Genomic DNA, 26,377 nt, shown 5'->3' with positions numbered 1-26,377 from the left:
GAAAGTAGCGGGTCTGACTTGACTGACTTGTTTTGCATAGTAAAGCGTCTCTACGGGTACTTCACAGTGTGGTGTGGCTTCCTGCTGTGCCACGGGGCGCAGTGGACCTGAAGGCCACACAAGCTGGTGTCCCGGCTCCGCCTCCTGCGTGAGCCCCGCAAGGCCCCCAGCCTCTCTGACTTCCTCTTCCTTCCACTGTGAAGTAGGTACGATTCTGAGACTGTTATGAGTTGCAGGGATTCCATGAGCTCAGATCACCCACGTAAATAAAGCCTGTGGCCCAGTGCCCGACACCTGCTGATCACGTTACCATCTTAGCTGTTAACAGCCCTGCCACATCCACAGACTGTGAGTCGTTTTCTACAGTATGAAGCACTGTCAGCTTCGGTTTGACTCTCAGAGCTTGATTTCCAGTGTGAAAACCCTGCGTTCTAACCAGTGCAGAAGAGTGCTTCATTCTCATCAGACCCCGTGGTCTCTGGCGGAGGCAGCACCATGGAGGGTGTGAGGCTTTCATTGCCATGTTGCTTCTTGTTTCCTTTGCAGCGTCACTGCACTTGATTTTCAGATCGAGAACTCGCGATGTGGCTCTTGGCATTTGCACACACGTGTGCTTGGTCGCTTCAGCCGTGTCTGACTGTTTCCACCCCCCATGGACTGTAGCCATGGATTCCCAGGCAAGGATACTGGAGTGGGTTGCCGTTCCCTTCTCCAGGGCATCTTCCCAACCCAGGGATCGAACCTGGGTCTCCTGCATTGCATGAGATGTATAGCCGGAATTGTTTGTTTGGAGAATGTGCTCCTTGAACGGTTCAGGTGTGTGGTCTGAACTGGCCAGAGTGTGAGCTGCCCGCCCTGCGCTTCTCCAGCACCGCCCCCACCCCCAGTGTGCACATGGACCCGCTTTCCCTTTCTGCCATCCCTGGCAGAGATGTTGTCAGCATTCACGTTAAGGAGGGTGTTTGGGGTTTTCCAACCTAGAAAAGTTCGTTATATTCATAAAACACAGAATCTTTATTTTTTTTTCTTTAAGGTTTCATGTCACTTTCTGAGAGATTTTAGAACTCCTGACCATTTTGTTAAAAAAGATACCAACTAGAAATATTAATAGAGTAATGGAGCAAAATAAACTCCAGATTTGCAAACAGAACTCTCACGTTGTCAGCCCTGCCCCCCCCAGATGGCCTGGTGTCGCAGGTTCTTCCACCCGGGCAGCGGCGTCAGCCTCTTCCTGGGGTGTGTGTCTTCTCTTTTCTAGAAAATTCAGCAAGAGGTGCTGGGCAGTGAGTACTGTCGCAGGCTGAGAGGCTTTCACTTTCCCTTTCAGTATCCTGGTTACCACTTTTTATCCCCAAGTGATCTTTTCAAGATTATTTTCCTGTTACGTGGGATGAACCGCCTCAGTAGAAACCGTGTAGCGAGTCTGCACTCTGGTGTCCTGTGGTGTGCGTTGAGGCTTCTTGCCGTGAACTGCTGCTGCTGCTGCTAAGTCACTTCAGTCATGTCTGACTCTGTGCGACCCCAGAGATGGCAGCCCACTGGGCTCCCCTGTCCCTGGGATTCTCCAGGCAAGAACACTGGAGTGGGTTGCCGTGAAGTGCAATGGTTCGCATTTACTGACGTTAAGTAAAGGGAACCTCGGGGCAGCGCTGGCCATGCGCGGTGGTGCCAGCTTCTCCAGTGTCTGGGGAGCGGCTCACGAGCAGTGCCCGGCCGGCGGACCCCACAGGTGAGAGGAGGCGCACGCCGCACCAGGCGGGCACGGAGCTCCTCAGGGGTGAGGTGGCCTCTCAGTTCATTTTCTGTTCATTTTTTTAAACCTTAATAGTTGGATGCTTTATATTTACAAAGCTGCAAATACTATATATTCTCATTGAAATATTTTCATAAAAGGAATGTGATTGGGCTTGTAGAGTTAAAATTCTGCATTGCAAATGGTGTGCCGTTTTCAGATGATACTAACTTGTTTGTCACATCTGCAGTAAAACTGTCTTTGTTAGCTGCAGCTTCAAAAGCGATGGGGACACTGAACTGTTGTCGTATACATTATATACGTTTCAACCCTACGCTAGCGTAAGGAGCATTACACTTAATGTTTTTCTTAACTTTTAAATTGTTATGATCAAATATTGCAATCAATTTTAAGATTCGTGTTACAATCTAGTAAGAAGCCAAGGCCCCCACCTCTTTTATTTTGCACATTTGACCTTAATGTAAGATAGCTTTCTTTTGAAAAAGGAGCTTTATTAAAAAAAAAAAAATTTCATCCTGTGGAACTTCATTCTTTGTATAGGAATATACATGAACATAGCCATTTGATATTTTTATGTGTAACTGTTTTATACTCTCTGCAAATGTGACTGTTTAGGCATTACTTTTAGAGTATCCGTTTTTCATCATGATAATCTGAATTCTTTTCACATGTGAGAACTGGAGAGCAAGTGTGAGAGGATGAGAAGGCTTATGTAGCACTTTTCAGGAGATGAGTTAAACCTTAAACCGTGTCAGCTGCCAGCTTTCAGCAGCTGTTCAAGGACATAGTCCTGGCCACCCACCAACCAGTCAGGCACTTTTTAGCAGGCTGAGTACTTGCTAGTGAACCGAATGAAAGTAATCTTTGTTTGCATCAATCTTAGATGCTATTCGGAAGAACCCACATTAAAAAGCAAAGAAGTAAATAGCCACACATGTGATAAATGCTGTGGCGGAAAAGGAAAGCGACGAGAGAGCAGGAGGCTGGTCAGAAGAGGTGAGGGTGAGGTTGAGACCCCAGGGATGGAAAATTGAGCCCGACAGGCAGGAGGAGGACCATGTGTGCCGGGCCTGGGGGGTGGGCACCGGGGGAAGGAGCAGCCAGCCAACGTGCGTCTGAAGCCTGTGCGCTGTCCCGGAGGCTGGCACTGCTTACCTGTGAGCATGGCTCACGATCCAGCGGTGGAGTGTGGTGCCTGTCAGCTCCCCTTCCTCACCAGGCGTGTGTGGAACAGCTGCCACGCCGTGTCCTGGGATGGGCAGGCCCTGGGGACCGGGAACCAGCTGCTGGCCCGCCATCACAGAGCTCGGGGTCCAGTGAGGGGCAGCCAGACCCCCCGCAGTGCTGCTGGCCATCCAGTGAACGGCATCGAGCACTGATCTGTAGCCTCCCTGCCACGAGTGTGCGGAATCGGCGCGTTTGCCGGCTGGAAGGACCCAGGCGCGCAGGCCCTTTGAGGGTAAGGTCACGGCTAGTTTGGGTGAGCGGGGTCGTGGTGGGATCCTGACTGCGGTGCCCCCTGCCTCCCTTAAGAGCACAGCTAACCGAGCGGTGACTGTGGGCGCTGGGAGCTGTGGCCACACCCAACAGGGTGTGAGGCAGGCCGGCTGCCTGCGCCCGCACCTGGCCTGCCTGACTGGAGCTGGGGGTGGCTCCCTACTGCTCAGGCCGGCTTGTCTGCTGCCCCGAGTGTGGGGCACTGGATTGAACAGCAAACCGGGAGTGGAGTGACCCGGGTTTTTCTCTCACCTGCCGTGCGCTCCTAGGCGTAGAAAGACTTGGTTAGTTAGTGTTGACTGTTGCGTGTGTTGGGCCTGCGGATTGCAAGGGGCAGCGCCACCCACCGGTGCAGAGGCCCCGGGGCCACAGCACGCCCGCCTGTGGGCTCCTCCGTTCAGATGGCGGGGGATTGAAACTTGATTTGGGAAGTTATGTCTTATGTTGGAAAACTGCATATTCTTTTTGTTTTGTTTTTTTCAGCAGTCAAGGACGTTTCTTTCTGAACTCACAACAGTCCTTTGTATGCTATTGGGGTTGTATATGATTGGTCCTTTTCCAAAAAGTATTTAATTTTGAGGACTTTTTCAGGGTTCAGAACTCTTAAGCGTCTTAGTCTTGTCATTATCTGAAAATAAGGTGGTTGGTTTTTGTTTTTATTTTATTTTCTGAGGGAATTACTTGTAATAGGCTCCAGAATCCAAAATAGCTTTTTTTTTTTTTCCAATTTAGACTTTAAAGCACGTCTGTGCCCACCGTAGGCACCGTCCGGTCAGCCGCTGAGTCTCTGTCTGTGTTGGTTCGTTGCTGTTTCCTTCCAGTCTCTGGATACAGTGTTGCCTGTTGAGTTAGACTCTCCTATAGTTTCTGTACAGAATTTCATATTCTCGTCATTTAATGTTGTACCGTTAGCGTTTGCTGGAAGGAGGTGATTTTCTCAGAGGCCCAGTACGGTGTTCCTCTAGAAAGTGGATGTGGATTTCTGACGTGCAGGGCCAGCTCCTTCCAGCACCCACATGGGAGTGTCTTGTGAAGAGTGGTGGTGGTGACGGGTCGTCCTGTCATGACGCTGCTCTGGTGAGAGGGTGGCACACGACGTCCGAGCTCGCCCACCTCTCAGGACTGCCTCCTGCCACACACTGAAAATGTGCGTTTGATTTTTCAGGGAGGAAGGTTTTATAACGAAATACTGTCTGCCACTCTGAAGCCTGCATTTTAAAGAAGGGGCTATAATTCTTTTATAGGCTTTTGAAAATAATTGATACTTTAGAAGTGAAGTTGCTCAGTCGTGTGTGACTCTTTGCAGTCCTTTGGGCATTACCCGCCAGGCTCCTCCGTCCATGGGATTCTCCAGGCAGGAACATTGGAGTGGGTGCCATTCCCTTCTCCAGGGGATCTTCCCGACCCAGGGATCGAACCCAGGTCTCCTGCATTGCAGGCAGACACTTTACCCTCTGAGCCACCAGGTAAGCCCCAGTTGATACTTTAAGATAACAAAATTGAACACCATTTAAGTGTAAGACATGTGCATTTATAAGTATTTATTAAACATACAGCCATACTCTCTTTTTCTGTCTCTCCAGGATGAAGCATTTTAATAAAGTCCTTCATTTTTTGGTAACATCTATAGTAGAATTATTAAACTGCATTTACATTTTGTGTTATATGTAAATTGGAATTTGGTGGGACTACAGCAATACTGTTAGAAGACTAAGATCATTAGCTTTAAGTCATTTGGGTGATAAGTCTAATTAGAAAACCTGATATTAAAAGATTGTATTTGTGAGCAGTGGCAAGAAAGTGTTTATAAAATAAAGTGCAACTTCTTCCCAAAGTCTTGTTACTAGTATTGTGCACTACTTTGTTTTTCTAGCTTATATGCAAGAGAAGTCTTAAAGCTGTTTAGAGGTATTCTTTCCAAAATTCTGCTTAGGCTGTTATAACCTAACTTAGTCTGGAGAGGTATTTAATTTGAAAAAAATGCTTTCAAAAAATGTTTGGGTGCTTTTTAATGTGACTAATTTTGGCTCTTTTGAGTTTTGAGTGGTGCACATAGAAGATGCTAATGAGATATTTGCAAGCGCATTCAGCTGGACTCCACTTAATTTAGACCTATCCACTGAGCAAGGGAAGCGTCCTTATGTTTCTTTGAATGTGAATAAACACGGTCTTTCTCCCTGTGAACCATGCGCCAGGCGTGAGTGGTGGCAATCTGAAGGATGCTTTGGCGGTGAAGGTGAGGCAGCCGCCCGCCCTTACTAAACCCGTGCTGTGCGTCACTGCAGTGCCCGGCGATGTTTTCTCCAGAAAAAAATGAATAAAGTCATTAAAAAAAAAAAAAAAGAGTCAGTCATCTTGAAGATAAGGAGCAGTAAAATGGGTCCTTTGTGGAGACCAGGCAGAAGGAGCGCATCTGGAAGGGCAGGTGAAGGAAAGAAGTGAGCTTCGGCGGGGCGGGAGCCGGGCATAGGAGCGTACCGCGCCCACCGGCGCGGGGAGTTCACCAGCCTCATCACCGCATCTTTCTTTGAAGTAAAAACTACGGGGGAGACAGACCTGGGGCCCATCCAGCAAGAAGTATTGCCTCCTGCTTTATTACCAGCCGCATCCTTAGAGTGGAATGAGAAGTCTCGATTCACGAACCAGGTTTAACCTCAAACATTTCCATTTTGTTCCTTGTTTATATTTGGCAATTGATTCTTGCCGTAAACCTTACATATAAGTAAATGCCAGATGGAAAGGCTTATATTACACAGCGTCTCTTCATAGACGGTTTAAAGTCTCCTCTAAAGTCTATTTAGATGTGGCTTCACCAGGATATTTGCAGGGCTGAAATTACCAGTGTATACAAATATGAATTACTGATTTAAAAAACAACCTTCTAGGTCACTTTTAAAGGCAAGTTAATAAGTTTCCTATTGAATAGATGTTCTTTAAACAAAGATATGGTGAAGCCTACCTAAATGAGTATTCGGGAAACGTGTCCACCTGGCTTAGTTTGAGGATTGTAAGACGGGTGGAAAGTAAAGGCACATTACAGGTGTACAAAAAAACGTCCGATGACAGTCGAGGCACCGCCACCTGGCAGGCCAGCTCACAGCTGTGGTCAGTGTAAGGAGTCAAGAGGTTTGTCATTTTCTCTCTTACCTCTTGATTCTGTTTCGTCTTTGAAATACTCCAGACTTGTGGGTGGAAGGGCTTAACGTGCATGGAGCTGTGAGAGCCGCTGCGCCGCTGGACTTGGCTGTTTGGGACACAGACCTCTGTTTTGTAGTTCACTGCTCTTCAGGACGAGTGCGCTGGTCACGGTGCTTGCCTAGCGGCAGCTCCTCTGCGTAAAGAAAAGCTGGATGTCAGCTCGAGTGATATCATTGTTTTCAGAATCACGTGTTTGTTTAGATCTCAGAGGAAAGCTGTCACTGCTTAATTATCCTGATGATACAGATTTTCTTTGAATTTTAGTATTTCTTGTACTACCATATTTATTCTTAAAAAACTATTAACCTATTATTAGGCTTTGCTGGTGACTCAGTGGTAAACAATCCACCTCCCCAAGCAGGAGACAAAGGTTTGATCCCTGGGTCAGGAAGATCCCCTGAAGAAGGAAATGGCAACCCACTGCACTATTCTTCCCTGGGAAGTTGCATGAACAGAGGAGCCTGGAGGTCTACAGCCCATGGGGTTGCAAAGAGTCACACACGACTCGGTGACTAAACAGCAACAGCAGTCTCGTAACTAGAAGGGCTTCCACACATAGAAATGGGGTGCTTCAGTTAAGAAGCACTTAGGGAGAAGGCAGTGGCACCCCACTCCAGTCCTCTTGCCTGGAAAATCCCATGGACGGAGGAGCCTGGTAGGCTGTAGTCCACGGGGTCGCTAAGAGTTGGACACGACTGAGCAACTTCCCTTTCACTTTTCACTTTCATTCATTGGAGAAGGAAATGGCAACCCACTCCAGTACTCTTGCCTGGAGAATCCCAAGGACGGGGGAGCCTGGTGGGCTTCCGTCTCTGGGGTAACACAGAGTCGGACACGACTGAAGCGACTTAGCAGCAGCAGTAGCAGTATGTTTTTCTAATTGACTTTTATTCACAGTGAATTTTCTGCCATTTATGAGAGATACCTAATCAGCCTGCAGTTAAGTTCTAGGCATTTTACAAGATTAAGCATTTTAGTAACAAGCTAAAATCCGCTGCAGTACTTACAGTTCACATTTGATTGAATTTTATCAGCTCTTTTCTTTCTAAAGTGTAGTTTTTACCTGTTCACCCGGTAAAAAGATAGATTGCTCTTAAACAGTTTGCATTGGTTTATTTACCTGTCATGCAAAGTTCAGGTGTCTGTTGCAGAAGCAAATTAGTTTTATAACAAATTGAGGTTTTCGGTTCCTTAGGGCCCTGCTGCCCTATACATATACATAGCAGTTCTGATAGTTGTTCTTGTCTGTGCTTTTTTAGCTGCTTACTCGGTTACAGCTGTAGCATCAGTTTCACTGACTTCTAACCACGGGAGGCTCTGGGAGCTCACCTTTGAAGGCTGTGGGCTATGTGGGACATTTGAAAACAGGCTCTGGGGGTACGGAGAGGAAAGCGGCCGGAGCTGCAGTAACACAGGAAGTAAAGCGCCTCTGAGTCACCACGCCAGTCTTCAAAAAGAGAAAACTCTACTCGCAGGCTTAATTCTGCTCTTCAGGTCACAGTTCAGATACGTCAAAGGAAGGCCCGATGCTTTTCTTGTGAAACCTAGTTCAACTCAAGTAAATGTTACTTGAAATCTACTTTGGTCATAAGATAAAGCTAAATAAGTTTCTAATACAGATTCTTAATATTCTTCGTGTTTTTACAAAGCTTTTTAAAAACCCTAGCTGGTTTGGTCTGCTGCTGCTGCTAAGTCACTTCAGTCGTGTCCGACTCTGTGCGACCCCATAGACGGCAGCCCACCAGGCTCCCCCGTCCCTGGGATTCTCCAGGCAAGAACACTGGAGTGGGTTGCCATTTCCTTCTCCAATGCATGAAAGTGAAAAGTGAAAGTGAAGTCGCTCAGTCGTGTCTGACTCCTAGCAACCGCATGGACTGCAGCCCACCAGGCTCCTCCGTCCATGGGATTTTCCAGGCAAGAGTACTGGAGTGGGTTGCCATTGCCTTCTCCGTGGTTTGGTATAATCAATATCAAAAGATAAAATTAATATGAGGGACTTCCTGGTGGTCCAGTAGTTAAAACTGCGCTCCCAGTGCAGGGGCCTGTGTTTGATCCCTGGTCGGGGAATTAGATCCCAGAGGCTGCGTTTAAGATCCAGCATAGCCAAATAAATAAATAAAAATAATTTTTTTTAAAAAGATAATATGAAATCCAATTTTGAGTAAAAGATTCAGTATGTCCAGACCTGAACTGATGCTGGGATTGGCTCTTCAGAATCACTTCTTGTGGGACTTGTTAAAATTTTGATTTGGTGGAACTGTGCTAGGCCTAGGGAATCTCTGTTTTTAAGGAGCACCCTCTTCAAAAATTCCTGTCACAGGCTCAATGGTATGATATTTTAGCCTTCACATGCCAAAGGACAAAATCAAGGGCATTTTGTAGGTATTTGTGTTAATGAGAGAATTCAAACTTCCACAGCCTTTTTATTGAATAAATCATAATAGTAAGTTGCACACTGTGTTTCTTAGTGCAGGTTTACTGATGAGCGTTAGATTCTTCTGGAAGGGGACAGCGAGTTGCTCACGGGAGGCCTCCGCTGTCACCAGAATCAGGGGCGGATGTGCACCGTTCATGCTGATCTGGAGCGAGGCGGCGCATCCCACCCTGGGGAGAGTCTGCCTCTCACGGACGGTGGTCCTAACAGGAGAGACCTGGGAGAGTTCTGTTGGGTCCTCTCCGTGTTTGCCTCTGGGCCTTTACATTGCAGCTTTGCCGTCACCATAGCTGAGTGGATTTTGAAGTATGGATGCAATTTTTTTTTTTAAACACTTGCATTTTGGTCTGAAAGATGTTGCTAGAACTGTGTTTTATTTTAGAAATACCTGCTGCATGTTTGCATGAAATGGAGGCCCACTGTTTTAACTTGACAGCAGAGAACGTGTTTTAAGTGGTTGGACATTGCTTGTAATTCCAGGAATGCTGATTGTCAGTGATTTTTGCGTGCATGTGCATGCTCAGTCATGTCTGACTCTTTACGACCCCATGGACTGTAGCCTGCCAGGCTCCTCTGTCCATGGGATTTTCCAGGCAAGAGTACTGGAGTGGGTTGCCATTTTCTTCTCCAAGGGATCTTCCCCACCCAGGGACTGAACCCGCATCTCCTGCATTGGTGGGTGGATTCTTTACCTCTGAGCCCCCTGGGAAGCCCCTACATAATGTATTTTGCCTTTAGGTTTGGATTGAACTTACTGGAAAGTGTAGTCAAGTCTTCCCCAAAGTTGATTTTGAAAAGCCGTTCAGTGTTCTGCTTTAGTGGTTGAAGGTGGGTTCTTGTTGCAGAAAAATTTGGTTTCATCCATTAGTTCAAAAATCTCAGTGAAAATTTACGTCTGCTGAGACATGGGACTGGTGTAATAGGGCAGGCAGGTCAGCACACTCAGCTTTTCTTGCTGACCCAGCTCGTGGGCATGGTGACAGTCCCATTCGTGAGAGCGGATTAAATCTTTCGTTAACAACGCTGGTTTTGTAAGACAGTGTAGACATCAGGTGTTTCCTGCAGAGTCCGTGCTGGTGAAGAGTCGGGGGGGTTTAGTTGCTCAGTCGTCTCTGACTGTTGTGACCCCATGGACTGCAGCCCTCTGGGCTCCTCTGTCCTTGGGATTCTCCGGACAACACTGGAGTTCCATTCCTTTCTCCAGGGGAATCTTCCCGAAGAATCTGTGGTGTGACCGTTTGCACAGTCTGCAGTGGCCTTTTCTGCGCCACACCCTTTGCCACCGGCTGTCATGCCGCGCTGCGCCCTCGCCTGCAGCTCCTCAGCGCAGACGGCTCGCTCAGGCCCCGTCGTCAGTCGGTTCGCGCTTGGCGCTGCCCCCTTGAGGAAACGACCGCTGAGCGGTGCGGGCAGTCCTCAATTGGCTCGCAAGCCCCAGCTACCGGAGGCTCGTCAGCCCTCAGCTGCAGCCCCCTTTCCATTTCTGCCTCTTGTGAAGAAGTCCTATGAGGAGCTGTTGCGCATAAAACGCTCACCCTCCCGCCTCGCTCTTGCGTGCTGTGGCCTTCTGTTCCGAGAGCTCGGTCTGGCACCGCGGTGCTCAGCGCAGTCCGCCCGCGGTGCGCGCTGGGCCCTCGCCCACTTGGTCTCTGCCCGCGAAGGCGGTCTTTCTGACACGTGCCCGCTGTCTGGGGCGAAGCTGAGACCGCTCCTCACGCAGGCTTGGCTCTGTAAAGCTGGCACGAAGTGTGGTTGATAGAACTAGAATCCAGGTCAGAGGCATGCGGAGCCAGCTGCTCTCACCTGTCAGTCCATCTGCCTCTTGGGGGACGTCGTCAGGCCCGGCTTCGTCAGCCCGGAGCCGCCGTGTGAGGAGGCTGCGGCCCGGCCGCCCTGCCCCGTGGGGGCCGAGCCCGGACGCGCGCAGGGCGAGAAGTGGGCAGGCCGGCCACGGCAGCCTGGGAACTTACCTCCGGACTTAAGAGAAAAGAGTTACGGGGTGACCTCAAACATCTTAAATTTAAAAAGTCGTAAGTGTGAAATGGCTTTCCTCTGGAAGTTTATTAAGAATTCTCTTCAGTAATATAACACATACTGAGGAGAGTTACAATGGCGCCTTGAGTCATGACCAAAAAGAGTGAGTCCTGAGCCCATGGTGTTGCTTGCCCAGGACCTGAAGTTACTTCTGTGTTAGCTGGGGGACTGAGCAGCACGGCGTGAATGGTGAGCCACAGCAGAAGCGCCCGCCTCGGGGCTCACAGGCGTGTAGTAAAGGAAAGGAGACCATCACTGTCGATCAGCTGCACAAACTGAAGTTGTTGCTGGGCCCCCCTCTGGTGATTATCCGTCGAACCAGGGGCCTTCCTCATTTACCGTTAGATTGAGGCTCAGAGAAGTTCAGGGGCTTGCCAGATGGCTCAGCGTTGAGGAGAGGCCTCGAATCAAAGTTAACGTTAGACAGGAGAGAACTTGCGATCACCTCTGAAGTGGTTAGGGCAAAGGCCTGCGGGAGGCTGGCCCCGGCTCGCCACAGTTCATCCCCGACCCTGGGGGAGTCGAGGGCCCGCCGGCCGTGCTGAGCGAGGTGTCGGGGTTGCACTTGCACTCGGGGCCCTCAGCTCAGACACGTTCCTGAGAACAGGGGTGCCGCTGTTCATTTATGTGTCCTTCGTGGTTGAGTTGCAAGCAACACACATTTTATATATATTTTAAGAAATATTTGTTTATTTAGCTGTTCCGGATCTTAGTTGTAGCATTTGAACTTCGGTTGCAGCATGAGGGATCTAGTTCCCTGACCAGGGATTGAACCGGAGTCCCTGCAGAGGGAGCTCGGAGTCTCAGCCATTGGACCACCATCGAGGTCCTTTTTTATCTTTTATCTTTTTTTTTTTTTTTTGACGTTGTGAAAATACAGATTTCTCTCTGTCGTTCCCCCAGTGGAGGTCTTTAAAGCTCCTGTAAGGAATTTCCCGAGTTACCAAATTCAGAAGAGTGTTCACCCTTCTACAGCACGTGTGTTCACACCGCATATGTGTGTTTAACCTGTATTGTCTCAGGGCAGGTTTCGGGGGAAGCTTCACCCCTTAGCAGTCGGCGGCCTCCATTATCACCACACCACGTGCAGTGAAAGATCACTGAGGTTATTCAGGTTATCATTCCTACTTTCAGTCTCCTAACTAATGGAGGCTCAGTCATACCACCTGTGATATAAAAGATAGGTTAACATCGCTTTTTTGACTGAGTTATTTTAAACCAAAACATGTTTTCCATAGGAATAATATTTTAAATCATTTCTTGTCCTTGAATAGATACTGGCCAAATGTTAGGGGAGAAGGCAAAGGGCACCTTATTTACGACTTAAAATATTAGCAATAATCCACACACTGAAATGTGTGAAAATGAATTAAAACATTTTTACTTAGATTTTGTACAGTGTCAAGCGCACAAAGGACTTTGTAGCTGATACTGATGAAACTTTCTGCAGTAGAAGTTGAAACTTGTTAACGGAGCACATGCGTGTTTGTATAGTATCATCATGTGATTTTGGTGAGGTTATGAATTCCTAATAAACAAAGGCACATTCTGAAACCACCCCCCCCCCCAGGGAATGCAGTTAAATCAGGAAGCTTCAGTGAAATTTAAAATATTTCTTTGTATTTGTATAATAATACCAAGAGGAGACCAAATGGGGATGATTTTCCTGTTTTGAGAAGAGAATATCGTCACTCAGAACTGCCAAATTACCTTGTCCATATTTTAAATAACGAAAACCAAAACCTGTGTACTGCAGAGCTATTCTTACCATGAAGCCCCGAGTCCGCGTTTATGAATGGCATTAGAGTTTTCTGGGTTACAGATAGACACTGTGTGCTGTGTAATCTCCGTCGTGTTTTGCAGCAAAACACTTCAGTAGTTTCGCCCAGTAGGAGAAGTCGAGGCTGCAGAGTCCCTCGCGGCAGCTAGGTCGGCTCTGATGCCGGGGGAGTGCTGGGCCAAGCTCACGGGGAGCTTGTGGTCCTTCGCTTTGTAATCGTCTACCTCAGTTTAGCAGTTAAGTGTTAGTCATGCCCGACTTTCTTTGACTGTAGCCCACCAGGCTCCTCTGTCATGGGATTCTCCAGACAAGAATACCGGAGTGGGTAGCCATTTTCTGCTCCAAGGGATCTTCCCGACTCAGGATTGAACCTGGGTCTCCCGCATTGCAGTTCTCCAGGTGTGGTCCCTGGGCCACAGGGATCCCAGAAAGCCTTTAAAAGGAGGCTTCATGTTCTGCACTCTTTGTGGTGTCCCTGGGACATCCTCTCCCATCGCCGGGCAGACGCTCGCCAACAGCCCAGAGCGGCATGGCTGCCGATGCTGGAGCCTCCGTGCAAGGTGAGCCCCAGACACGCTACTCAGCGTCCTCAGCTGGAAACACGCACCAGTGAACCAGTGAAGTCGCTCAGTCGTGTCCGACTCTCTCTGCGACCCCCTGGACTATAGCCTGCCAGGCTCCTCTGTCCACAGAATTCTCCAGGCAAGAACACTGGAGTGAGTTGCCATTTCCTTCTCCAGGGGATCCTCCCGACCCAGGGATCGAACCCAGGTCTCCCGCATTGCAGGCAGATGCTTTCCTGTCTGAGCCTCCAGGGAAGCCCCAAGGAAAGCACGCACCAGGCTCCCCTAAGACTGTGCTTGATCGAGCAGTAAAGACTGTTTTGGATCTCCATGGGAAGAGCTCTGGACGCAGCAGGCTCCTGCACAGACCAGTCTCTGGGAAGTGCCTTGGTGACTGGCAGTGTTGTGTTCGAATTCACTGTATTTTTCATGGAACACCATTTTTCCTTGAAACAGACAACCAGCTTACTCACACTTGGGCATTTGATGGGCTTTTTTTTTTTTTTTTTTTTTTAAGAAAATGAATGAAATTATTAGCCCACCAATTTGAGGAAAATAAATTTGTTGCCATTGATAAAACTTGAGCTTTCAGCTAAAAATCAGAATTTAGGAAAGCTTGCGTCTGCTTGCCACTGTGAGCTTGTCGACTTCCCGAGTCATAAGGCTTCTTATGAGATGGTCATGATGACAATGAATATGATTTTCTCCATATTATGTCTTGTACACTTGATTGCCCACTATATTCCAGGGCTTGATGCTACAAAATTGTTGGGGAGTAAAAGACCCATTCAGAGTACGAAGTAGACTTTTAGTAAGCTGTCATTTGTCAAATCCTGGTGTAGAAACAAAAATATCTACAATTGCAGAGGCTATTAAGATACTCCGTTTCCAGTGGGCATTCTGTAGGAGGCCGGACCTGCTTAACTGGCTCCAGCTGAAGTCCTCTTTGGTGACAGGGCGGGTGTAGAAGCAGTTGAGTGTCTCACTGTCTTTACTAAGTTCGCGTGAATGAGTTTATTATTGGTATTTTTAAATGAATTAATGAGTAAAATATTTGTTAAGCTGCCTCCTTTTACTTTCTAACATGGTATTATAGCTGTAATCCACTTAAACAAAGTCTCTTTGGGGTCCTGAAGAATCTTTTTTATTTATTTATTTTTTTATTTTTTTGGTCCTGAAGAATCTTAAGTGTATAAAGGGAATCCAGAGACTAAAATTTTGGGATCTGCAGCTTTAAGGCCTCATGACTCAGAGTGTGACCCCAGAAGTCACCTGATTGTAGAAACTCCCTACAGAGAAGACCTTACGGTGACTCTTCTGCATCAGGGAGGCACTGCCTTCTGGAGCCAGACCTGGGGAGCAGCTTCCAGCAGATGAGTGCTGGGGTGCAGAGATCCAGCGGGGTGAGCCCACAGCCTTCTCTGCGTGGGTGCTTCCCGCTCACCTGTCTGTCTGCTGTTCAAGGATTTCCTTGAGGAAGGTGTTCCCATACGCTTGAGGTCTCCGAAACTGCCTGAAATCTAGGCGCAGTGTGGGCCCCGAGAGTGTAGGCATTGGGGCTCGGGGGCGTCTGTTTGGGCTCGCCTGTCCCCTCAGCGGTCCCTGCCTCATCCATGCTTTGCTCCTGTCTCAGAAGACGACCAACTTTGAGATAGGAGGATACAGACAGAAGCCATCCCACCGGGACTGTGGTTGTATGTTTATCTCGAAAGCAGTCTGCACCTTTTCATCACGTCTTCCCTGTGGACTTGCAGCTGTGTGGAAATGCCTGCATGGAACCCTCTTTGAGGGGGTGGTCGAGGGGGACGCTCGTGCAGAGACTGAGAGGCTCCCAGGCTCCGGCGGAGGCGGATGTTTTACACGTTTTTAGCGGGGTCGGCTGCTCCGTCTGAAGGCGGTGACTAAGCAGAGCATGTTTGGGTTAAGTGCACAACCAGACAGTCTAACATAAACTGTGCAGCAAAGTCTTCCATGCCTCAGCGCTAATAACGATTTATCTTCTTCTTGTTTTCAGGGTGAATCTGTAAAGTATTTCCTGGATAACTTGGATAAACTCGGAGAACCAGTAAGTTTTCAGGCAGTGTTTACGTTTATTGTCGTTAGAAAGCAGTAGCCAGGGTGAAGAAATGTGGAGAAATTATGTACTGAGCCATTTCCTTTTTCCTCATGGCTGTATTCGGATTGTTCCCGCTTCATTTTTCCCTCTCTCTCCTCTCCTGACCGCTGCCATTTCCACGAGGAATGCCCTGCCCACTGTTTCGTTAAAGTACAGCTCTTTGCAGAAAGAAGTTCATGCTTGAAAGAAGACAGCACATGAGCATGTCCACGCGCGGTCTCTGCTTTTCTGTAAGCGGAGGCTGAACAGAGCGCTCGCTGAGTTCAGAACTTTCCGACAAACAGTGTTTTCCAGTTCAGGACCCCCATTTGCAGGGTTGGAGGATAGGAGGCTGGATTCTGGAGGCTGTGACGCGGGCAGAGTCACCCTCACCACGGGAGCTGCCGGCTGGACTGTCCGGCGGTGCATCCCCCGTGACCCCAAGCAGCAGAGGCTGGCGCTGGCCGCTCTCCACACGGGGCTCAGGCAGAGGCCTCCCTGGAGGAGGCATCAGGCTGCTGGGAAGGCCCCTGAGGGCCGCTGCCCTGGCGCTGTGCCAGTCCTGACCCTCCCTGTTTAACCCTGAACATAAAACAGAAGGAGAGCAGAATGAGCCCTGCTGTGAGCAGGAAGCAGCCCCTGTGCCAGGCCTTGTGGAGAAGGACCTCCTTGTGCTCTTGCTGGACGCGCTTTGCATTTCCCCTTGTCTGTTGCTTGGTGGCACTTGTCCCCCTGCACTCAGGATGTGTCTCCCCAGACGCAGGTGTCCTCGGGGCGGTCTCTGTGTAGGCCCCTGTGTTTGTCTGTTTTGTCCACTCCATCCACATCAGTGAGACTGTGTGTGAAGACCTACCTCACTGTCACCCTTCCATCAGGTTAGATTGTAGTCAGCCTTAAAGAAAAGTTAAGTACCAGCCAAGTGGAGAGCAGCTTTGGTGGATAGACGCAGTTTTTAAGAGTTATTTCATGTTTTCCAGCTGACCTGTTCTTCTGAGCTCGCCTTTCCGTGTAGGCTTCCTTGAGCACACCACTCATGGTCCCTCCTGTTTTAAGACTCCACTGCTTGTGTTACAGTTGTTGATTCCTGTGAGGTTGGCTGGTCTTTCCCCCTCTTTCCCTGAAGGCAGGGACCATGTGACTTGGCTCTGAAGAGCTGAGTTCTTGCTGCTTAGCAACAGGGCCCGGCGCCTCTTCGACACTCAGCAAATGCCCTGCAGCCCGCCGGGCTCCCCTGCCCCCCACCGTCTCCCGGAGTTTGCTCAGATTCCTGTGCAGACCAGTTAATGGCACACTCTACTTTCTCATTATTCCTGAATCACTGCAGTATTTCCTCTTTTCCAGGAGTACATTCCGTCCCAGCAAGACATCCTGCTCGCCAGGAGGCCCACCAAGGGCATCCACGAGTACGACTTTGAAATCAAGAACGTGCCTTTCAAGATGGTCGACGTGGGCGGCCAGCGGTCTGAGCGGAAGCGCTGGTTCGAGTGCTTCGACAGCGTGACGTCCATACTGTTCCTCGTCTCCTCCAGCGAGTTCGACCAGGTGCTCATGGAGGACCGCCTGACCAACCGCCTGACCGAGTCGCTGAACATTTTTGAAACCATCGTCAATAACCGGGTTTTCAGCAATGTCTCCATAATTCTGTTCTTGAACAAGACAGATTTGCTTGAGGAGAAAGTGCAAATTGTGAGCATCAAAGACTATTTCTTAGAGTTTGAAGGGGACCCCCACTGCTTAAGAGACGTCCAGAAATTCCTGGTGGAGTGCTTCCGCAGCAAGCGCCGGGACCAGCAGCAGAAGCCCCTATACCACCACTTCACCACCGCCATCAACACGGAGAACATCCGCCTGGTGTTCCGCGACGTCAAGGACACCATCCTGCACGACAACCTCAAGCAGCTGATGCTCCAGTGACGCCCACAGGGCCTGCCGCCTCCCGCCTTCCTGTGTTCTGTTTGTTTTATTTTTAAAATAGAAGTTTACAGCAGGAATTAGAACAGTCTTGATTCTGGGTTTAACTCCTTGGAAATCTCAGTCCTCCTCCTGCGACTCCAGCCCCTGGCGGAGGGCCGCCCATGACCGACGCCCACGGGCTCAGCTCCGGCCTCCCTGGATGGGCCCTCCTCCCGCCAGGCCTCAGATGCGCTGTCCTTCTGGCTTTGACCCTTCCACTTCTCAAACAGTGCTCCTGTGGTGCCAAGCGTGGCAGGTGCCCTGAGCGCCGCAGGGCGGGGCGGAGTGCGCGCAGGCCCTGGACCGCGCGGGGCACCTCGGTCGCCGCACGCGGTAGCCGCGCCTGTGGCCAGCCTCGGTGGACTGTTGGGGAAGGAGGGCCGTCGGGGGAAGTTTGCTCTGAGGGGTGGCCGTCCGTAGACTTCCCCGGCTTTGGCCTTCACGTTCTTCTGATTGCTCGTGTCCCCAGCAGCTGTTCTGAGTTTCTGTGGCTCCTGAAGGCAGTGCTCGGCAAGTGTCTTAGTTCACGTACAGTGTCTCATCTGGCGCTGGTGGACGCTCCCGTGTGGTTCCGTGTGCACAGGCGCGGGCCGTTCCCAGGGTTTTGATCAGAAGCCAAAAGAGTGGAGTGCAGGCTGCCTTTCCCATACTTAGATATGTCATCCAGGTGCCATGCAGGAAACCCTGGCCATAGTAGCAGCTAGAATGTGCAACCTCGTAACAGAACTTTCTCAATAAACACAGCCCTTCCCAAGGATGTTTTGTTTTACTCTCAAGACTTTGAGACCCCGTCTCAGACGCAGTAGGGCCCACAGTGGGAATCCCTGTCGCACCATCATGGACGTGGTTCTTTCACGCTCCTGCCTGTTCCTGTCGGCTCCAGATGGCAGCATTTATGGGGGTTTTTGGGTTTTTCAGAGCTTGCCAAGGGCAACGTTTTTCTGTCAGACTATCTGGAAAGCCATTGTTTGAGGTTCTCGTTCCTTCTCGGTGTGTCTCTAAGAGGCTGTACGTGTTGGCAGCACTGTTGTTCGTGGGATTCCAGCTCTCCTGAGGTGCATTTCCAAGGATTCTCCCAAGAATGAGGAGTCGTGTTCCAGTTCCTGCTGAAAGATGGTTACATGTGACCTCCCCCACCATGCCCCAAATTAAGGCGCACCCCCCAAGAAGCTTTGCCATTAACAGATGCATCCTCTGTGAGCGCCTCAGAATGGCTGGTTTTCGGCATTGAGAGGCCCGCCCTGTAGGTTACGTGTGGTGTGGCAGTCGGGTAGAGGAACAGTGTACAAGGTGACAGTTTAGAGAGTCTGATGGTTTTCCTCCCTTTCCTGAAAATTGTGATTGACTGTGATACCTGCCCCTTCACTGTACAGCTGACTGTTCTCAGGTATTTTATAGGCAAGCAGTCCTTGAACGACTGGTCGGAATTCTGGATCCCCCAGCTTGCCCCGGTCAGGCTCTGGGTCTGTGTTGTGGTCGGCTTAGGATAGGACTCTGCCAGGTCCTGACCAGGGTTTGACAGGCACCTGACTTTGCTCGCACTTGAAGCTCCTCCATCGTTCCCCCCACAGCTGCCCGTGTGTCCGTGTCCTGGTGATCCTCTGCTGCTGACGTGAGCCCCGCCCTGTGACAGGCGTCCGTGGAGGAGGGCTCGCGCGTGTCTTAGAGTTCTGTGTCCAGTGCTTCTCACCAAACACAAATGTGTTGTTTAACCCGCAGAGTGAACCATTTCAGGGCATAGCGCGTGCACGCTACACAGAGACGTTGGTGGAGGTCTGTGCATCGGTTTAGCAGGAGTGGTGGTTCACTCACTCCAGTGAGGGCTAAAGTCAGTTCCCGGCGTGTGCAGTGAGGAGGGATGGTCTCAATCAGGTCCTCGTTCAAATCTCTGATATGAGCCACACACACTGCCCGACAAAGCAGAAGTCCCCATTTTGACCACCACAGTCAAATGTTGAAGCACCAAAGAGATGGGATACTATTCTGAGCATTTGAGATTCCTTTCCTGATGTGTGTGAAGTCTCAGAGTCAACTTTCGTTTAAAGTAAAACCTCGAGTATATTTTGAGGTAGTAAATTACTCATACAGACTTGCCGGTTCAATCTGAAGGCTTTAGTTCACGTGTTTTATATACTGTATATTTAAACCATGTGAAAGAGTCCTATACCTATATCATGAAAACCAGATCCTTTTAAAATACCACTGTGTGAAGGGGAGGTGGAAATTAGGGACAGAACTGCAAGGGTGCTCGTAGTTTTCCCCGTGCCTGTTCCCCTACCCCAGTCTCTAAAAATGTAATTTGAATTTAAAATTCTTCAGTGTATTTAATTTTCTAAGTCTTCATGGTTACAATTTGGAGTAAAATGTGCCTAATTCTCCATTACATTCTGTTCTTGGGTCTGAATGTCTTCTTGTTTAATTCTTAAGAAATGTCACACAAGTGTCTTCATTGACCTTGAAGAACCTTACAGTATACAGAGTTGCCTTATAAAGCAAAGAACACCTCAAATTTTTGCCTTTTTTTTTTCTTAAATAGGGAAGCGTTGTCAGATATTTTTCTGAAGATCCAAATAATTTAAAGGCATGCCTCTACCACTTAAATATTATTTTTAACAACCCACATCATTGCTTGCTGCCAAGTGCTGTATTAAACGGGAATCTTTAGTTGTGTTGTCTAGAATGGGCACTTGATAGCTGGGGCACAAGAGCAACCAAAGAAGGCGTCACGGAAGCCGCACCGCGTGTCTGTCAACACGGCGAAGGTCCTGGTTAGGCTTTGGTGAGGTTGCCGAGGGGAGTCCTTGTTCAGTGGTTGGTATAAAGCAGGAAGAAGTCGGATTCCCCCAACCCCAGGAGTGATTAGAAGTGTTGATTTACGTATACAGAAATCATGGGTTCCATAATTGTTTGTAAGCAGAAATGAGTACATCTTCCAGCATCTGCCCAAATACTTGGATTTATGCTTTTGGTAGGATGTTATTTTCAGCATTAGTACATACATCCGGTTATGCCTTATTTATATGAAGAATAAAGTTACCAAGTCATGTTCTGCAATGTTCTGAAATTCAAATCACTGTGTGAGAAACCCTCAAATTGGTGCTTTCATTATATAATGACACATTGCGGCAAAGCCCCAAACCAAGCCATCTGAAACAAGATTTTCTCCATTGCAGTCTGTAGAAGTGTTACTTCTGTGTGTATTGAGAAGGCTGCGTATCAGTGTTAACTCTCCATTTCCTGTTTGAACCCATGAAATCATGCCTGTAAATCTCAGTCACACATTTGTAATAATCTCCCTAATAAACCTAGAGAAAGCCACTCTGTTACCTTTTCATTTCTTTTAATGAAAGAAAGTTTTAATTGAGGGATCAAGAGCACAGATTCTGCATATGTCTTTTTTTTTTTTTTTCCAGTTGAAAATCTGACTTTATCTTTCACATCATTTCAACATGCAGAGTTACATTACTCACAGGTGATGTGTCCATAGGTCTGTGCTGCTCGACGAAAAGTGCTGCTTTTTGCCTTCCTTCGTTCTCGTGATAGGATCCAGATTGGCTTTTCAGTGTAGTAAACACGAGGAAGGGAGGGAGTGTGTGAGTGTGTCTCCACGTTCCAGATAAACAGTAAACATTCCCATTATTTTATGGTACGAGGTTAGGGCTTCATAAATTTATAGAGAGTAAAAAGTGAAGTGAAATGAAGTCGCTCAGTCGTGTCCGACTCTTTGCGACCCCATGGACTGTAGCCCACCAGGCTCCTCAGTCCATGGGATTTTCCAGGCAAGAGGACTGGAGTGGGGTGCCATTTCCTTCTCCAGGGGATCTTCCCGACCCAGGGATCGAACCCGGGCCTCCCCACATTGTAGGTAAATGCTTTACTGTCTGAGCTACCAGGGAAGCCCAGTAGAGAGTAAAGTCAAGTCTAAACCTGGACACTTGTAAACAAGTTGAACTTCGTGGATTTTTCAGATGCCATCAACTTGCTACTAGCCTTAGCAGATAGTGATTGTTAACATGGCTTGCAGTACACCACTGGTATTCTTAGGTCTGTACTTGAATGTATAGTTAGCATATAAAGAACTCATCCTCGCAGCGTCTAGGTCTAAGCATCTGGTTTCCAATGGCAGGGCTTACATGCAACAAAAAATGTTGGTGGTAGGGCAATGATTTCTGGGTTGGTCAGAGATTTTGTGACCTTTCCAAAATGGCATCACCTTTGATAGTGATGAACGTTTCCAGATGGATGGAAGCAGGGCCCCAGGAGGCAGTGCGCTGTCAGGCCATGAATCTCCTGATAGAAGGATGCGCCTTGCTCAGCCTCTGGTCTGGGCTTGTCTCTGGAAATCCTGTTTGTAGTGCTTCTTGCCACAGTTAAGTGGTGTGTTCCTCCTCAGTCATGCCTGTTTAGGGGTTGGTTCCTGGAAAGGACCTGTAACGATGCAGTGGACTATACTGTTTACTCTTTCTTTACCTCTAACTTGAAAGTAGAATTGCAAAATGTTGAAATGGCTTTCTCTGCTACTCCAGCGTGGTGGAACTCATTTACCACAGAAGCCTTATCAAAAAGTCTTATTTTGTAACAACCTGGTAGATACTGTACCTAACAACATGATTTGTATTAGCTCTGTATCAAAGTATTTGCGGCTTCAGATTTTTTAACATCTATCTTTTTATAACTCTGAGAACTGAGCACATTATCTGGTAATTGTTGTACATTTTTTTTTTCTGTCAGTGCTTTAGGATTGGCAATAAATTATTTCTACAGGAGGTCTGAAAGTGGAAAGAATGATTTGATTTGATAAAATGAATTGCTGGTCATCAAGGCTTTTTACTTTTGTACATATTTTGCAAAATTTTTTGCCTCTTGCTATTAATATTTGCTTTGTAAAAATTACTGACGTTTAATAAACATTTATAAACTGTCCCATACTATGATGTTATTTAAACTAACTCTTTGATTAATGTCAAGAGCAAAGCAGAGACTTAAAGTCCCAGTGGCTGGAACCTCAGAAATCTCTCTTTCGGCAGATCTCTGACGATACTTTGACTTAAGTTAGTCTATAAATGTTTCCTCACTGAAGAAGGGATGTGGACTTCAAGGAAGTTCCCAAACACCCGTTTTGATGCAGCAGCCAGAAGCGGGAAACGCCACCTTTTCTCTCTGCTGCTCCTGAAATCACTGAGGTCGAGCGCCCGTGTCTGGGTTCACGCTTTGTCCACCTGCCAGTCTAACACGGTTGCGTCTTCTGTAGCTGAAATGGCGTTTTAAGAGCAAACTAACATGATACCACTCCTTTTATTGCTTCAAGGAACTTTATGATTTACCGAAAAATTGCAAAAATAGCAGTTTCCTAAAACTCCACACTGGGAGATAGTTTCCCCAGGTAGCATCTTGAACTGCCCTTGAACTGCCCTTGAACTGTCCATCTCTCACATTACGCTCATGTCCCATCCTAGTGCATGTGTTAAAATTAATGAACCAGTGTCGACACTTTCTTCTTAACTAAACCTGTTCTTCGTTCCCATCTTGGTTTTTCCCTGCTGCCCCTTTCTATTCCAAGTCCTTCCAGCCAGGACACCATCTTAGGATGACGTGCCCTGTCTGTCTGGGTTCCTCTGGGCCGTCACAGCCTTGCAGACCCCCCTCATCTGGTGGCCTCGGCGGTTTGAGGAGGGGTGCTGGCCGCTGTTTGGTTGGCAGTCCCTGTCGGGAGCAGCCTGCTGTCCTCCTCGTGACTGGACGGGGCTCTGTGTCCGGGACCTCACGTGAAGTAGCACTCGTTCAGTGACGTCAGTCGTCCTTTCCCTTTGCAACTTCAGCTCCATTAGAAGTCGTTCGATGACTCTCCATCTGTGTACACCTTTCCTTAACTGCCGCTGCGGGATTTTTCTTCCCCGGAGCAGAGTGAAGGGGCTTTTCCTACCATAGGGATTCCAAATCAGGTGTGAACAAGCGTTCATGGTGATGGCTGTAATCCAGGGCTGGTTGGTTCCAGGTGTTTCTGGCAAAATAAAAATTGTGCCCAAGAACTCAACATTTACTGTGAGATTTCCCTGTTAACCGCAAGAAAAGTTGAGAAAAATCTGGAGGTACTTCCAAATCTACAAATACCTACCAATCTGTAGACAGCAAACAGGCTTTCTTTATGAGACTTAAGATCTTTTAAAATCGAAACTAAACTCACTTGTGCATTTGAATTGCCCACAGCAAACCAAGAGGTCTTTTAAAAAAAAAAAAAATCCCACAACTTTCTTATTCTGTTGTTGGAACAAGAGAATGTTCATTTGTCAACGGACGGCTAAAAACCTGTTGTCCAGGAAAGTGCTGGGCACCGTTGACATAGCTGATTGGCAGTCACGTTGCCCTGGCAAACTGGCCCGCTCCATTGCCCAGAATGTGGGTTTTTGAAAGAGAAAAGAGACTTCTGTCCCTTGAGAATGCAGGAAACTCGCAGTTCATAGGTTAAACCAGAAGTTTGTTTGGGTGACAGGAAATTTGGCAAGCCCTGCAAAAAACAAAAAGACTCGGGCACTGTTTTAAAAGCCATACTATGTAACTTTCCCTCGGGAGCAAGTGGGGCCCCTGGCAGACAGAACTGCAGCTGGAGCAAGGAGGGACACAAACACTGCCACGACCTCCCGAGCGTCCTTGTCTTCACGCCCACCAGGACGACGAGGCTCCCGCGGGGCTCCGTCCGAGGGCACCGCGGGGCAGAGGCCCCAAGGAGGCAGGAGGGAGTTCCCGCCAGGATGAGCGACCATGCGCTGTGTTGCTTGGTCTTCTCCCCATGAAGTTACATGAAGACAAGCAGAGAAGCCTCTCTAAGAGTCGATCGTTCTTTTGTCAGCTGACTTCACGGCCACTTTAGATTTGGGCTGGACTTCCCTCCCGTCAAACGTGGGAGAAGGGAGAGAGCAAACTCCTAAGATGCCAACACTGTCGACCTCGGGAGAAGAGCAGTGTGCGTGCTCTCTTTTCTGTTCTCCGTGGAAAAGCCCAGTTCTTGTCAGCTTTGCGAGAATTCACTCGCCGGTTTCATTTAACGCCAGAATGAGTCCACTGAAACTTGATCTTGAGAAAGAGACCATCGCAGCCACCAGGCTCCGCAGGCAGGAAAGCGCGTGGTGTCCAGGCCGTCCCTGCGCTTCTGTAGCGGGTTGTAGTTCTGGGGGACAAGCCTATGAGTCAGTGTCAGAGGGTGAGGGTCTTCTCGGGTGCTCCAGCAGGGACGATGCCTCACTGCCAACGCGGGGGGCGCGGGTTCCGTCTGCTCGGGTAACTAGAGCCCACGTGCCACCATGAAGACCCTGCACACCACAACTAAGACCTGGCACAGGCAAATGTGTATATTTTTGAAAAAGGGGACATTCCAAACCCAGGGTGGCTGCCCGGCTTTACGGCACTAATAACCCTCAGTGTGACACAGGTGCCCTAGACAGCGCCCCTTTCTTCATTTATCCACATTTTATTCTTGGCTGTGCTGGGTCTTTGCTGCTGCGCAGGCTTCTCTCTAGTTGTGAGTGAGGACCACTCTCTGGCTCTGGAGCGCAGGCTCAAAGAGAAGCCTGTGGTGGTGCACTGGCTTAGTGCCTCCATGACGGACGGGATCTTCCCAGCTCAGAGATCAAGCCCGTGTCTCCTGCTTGGGCAGGCAAGTTCTCTACCTCTGAGCCACCAGGGAAGCCCCAGGCACAGCCCTCTCTAAAGCACGGGAAACAAAACTTTGTTCAAACCTCCGCCCAACATTCAAGGCATCAACCTCCCCCTCAAGCCAGCCTGCCCCTCCTGCTTCCTTCACTCCAGCTGAACCACGCGTCCTTTACCGCAACACCTCTCCTCTGGTTCTCTCTGCCACGGGCAAAATCCTGCTAAGGGCTTCCCTAGTGGCTCAGCGGTTAAGAATTCGCCAGGCCTTGCAGGAGACGTGGGTTCCACCCCTAGGTCGAATTTATGCTCTGGAACTGTGATGCTGGAGAAGACTCTTGAGAGTCCCTTGGGCTGCAAGGAGAGCCAACCAGTCCATCCTAAAGGAAATCCACCCTGAATATTCATTGGAAGGACTGCTGCTGAAGCTGAAGCTCCAATACTTTGGCCACCTGATGCAAAGAACTGACTCACTAGAAAAGCCCCTGATGCTGGGGAAGATTGAGGGCAGGAAGAAAAGGGGGACAACAGAGGATGAGGTGGTTGGACGGCATCACCGACTCAATGGACAAGAATTTGAGCAATGTCTGGGACACAGTCAGTGAAAGACAGAGGAGCCTGGCGTGCTGCAGTCCATGGTGTCACAAAGAGTTGGACATGACTTAGCGACTGAACAACAACAAATCTCACCCACCCTTGAGGCTGCGAGAGAGGGAGACGGCAGGATGGCTTCCACCCCAGGCTGCAGCTGTCTCTCAGGGCAGTTCCTGTGGAGCCGCTGACGTCCACACTGAGAGAACCCAACGTTAGTACATGCATGCTTTCGCTGTGCGCCCGTCTGACGTGTCTGACTCCCCAAGAGGCACAACACGGGGTCCCCTTAGAAGACTCGCTGTCCCGTTGGGACGGAGACTGAGGGGAGCCAGCCTGAGGGGTGAAGAGAGCTCAGCCCGCCCTTGGGGACAAGCGGCCTGCGGGTACACAGCCACCAACTCAGAGTGGCCTGGTTAGACTGATTATTGGGGAAACAAGGAGCTGGAGCTCCAGGGCTCCCATGTTCTTTACTACTTTCAGATTCTTGAAAGCCTTCCAGAATATTACAACCTGCAACAAAAATAGTTCATAGTGTAATACAGGATTATAGTCTATAATACAAAATTCCTATGATAAGGTCTTCAAGTTTTCCTGAAAGAAAAAAAAAAGGATTTTATGGGGAAAATCATAACTACATGTCTCTGAAGACTCTAAGGGTAACCCAACAGATTTTTGGAAAATTTACCCCTCCCCGCCCCTGCCACCGGCGTGCTGGTGTTTTTTCCTGCCCTCTTTCCTCGTGGAGAATGTCCTTGTAATAAGCCATAGAGGTTCCAGTGTGTTGTCTTTCTGAGGTGTTGAAAGTTAGGTTCTGATGTCCTCAAAAACTCAC

General features: G+C 48.8%; 1 protein-coding gene across 2 annotated transcripts in view; it reads left to right on the top strand.

Moving 5' to 3' along the window:
- GNA13 (G protein subunit alpha 13) overlaps positions 1–22,230 on the top strand; it is a 33,142-nt gene extending 10,912 nt beyond the window's left edge. For both annotated transcript variants that reach the window (XM_061393039.1, XM_061393040.1), the window contains exons 3-4: positions 15,274–15,324; positions 16,696–22,230. In XM_061393039.1, coding sequence (XP_061249023.1) covers positions 15,274–15,324; positions 16,696–17,268 — 624 coding nt within the window. In that variant the 3' untranslated portion in view covers positions 17,269–22,230. The remainder of the gene's footprint in view (positions 1–15,273; positions 15,325–16,695) is intronic.
- The last annotated feature ends 4,147 nt before the right edge of the window (positions 22,231–26,377 follow it).

Source organism: Bos javanicus, chromosome 19 (genome assembly GCF_032452875.1).
Source record: "Bos javanicus breed banteng chromosome 19, ARS-OSU_banteng_1.0, whole genome shotgun sequence".
In the NCBI taxonomy this organism is placed as follows: Eukaryota; Metazoa; Chordata; class Mammalia; order Artiodactyla; family Bovidae; genus Bos; species Bos javanicus.
The sequence above is the reverse complement of the archived record's forward strand: the minus strand, read 5'-3'. Positions and strand labels throughout refer to the sequence as shown.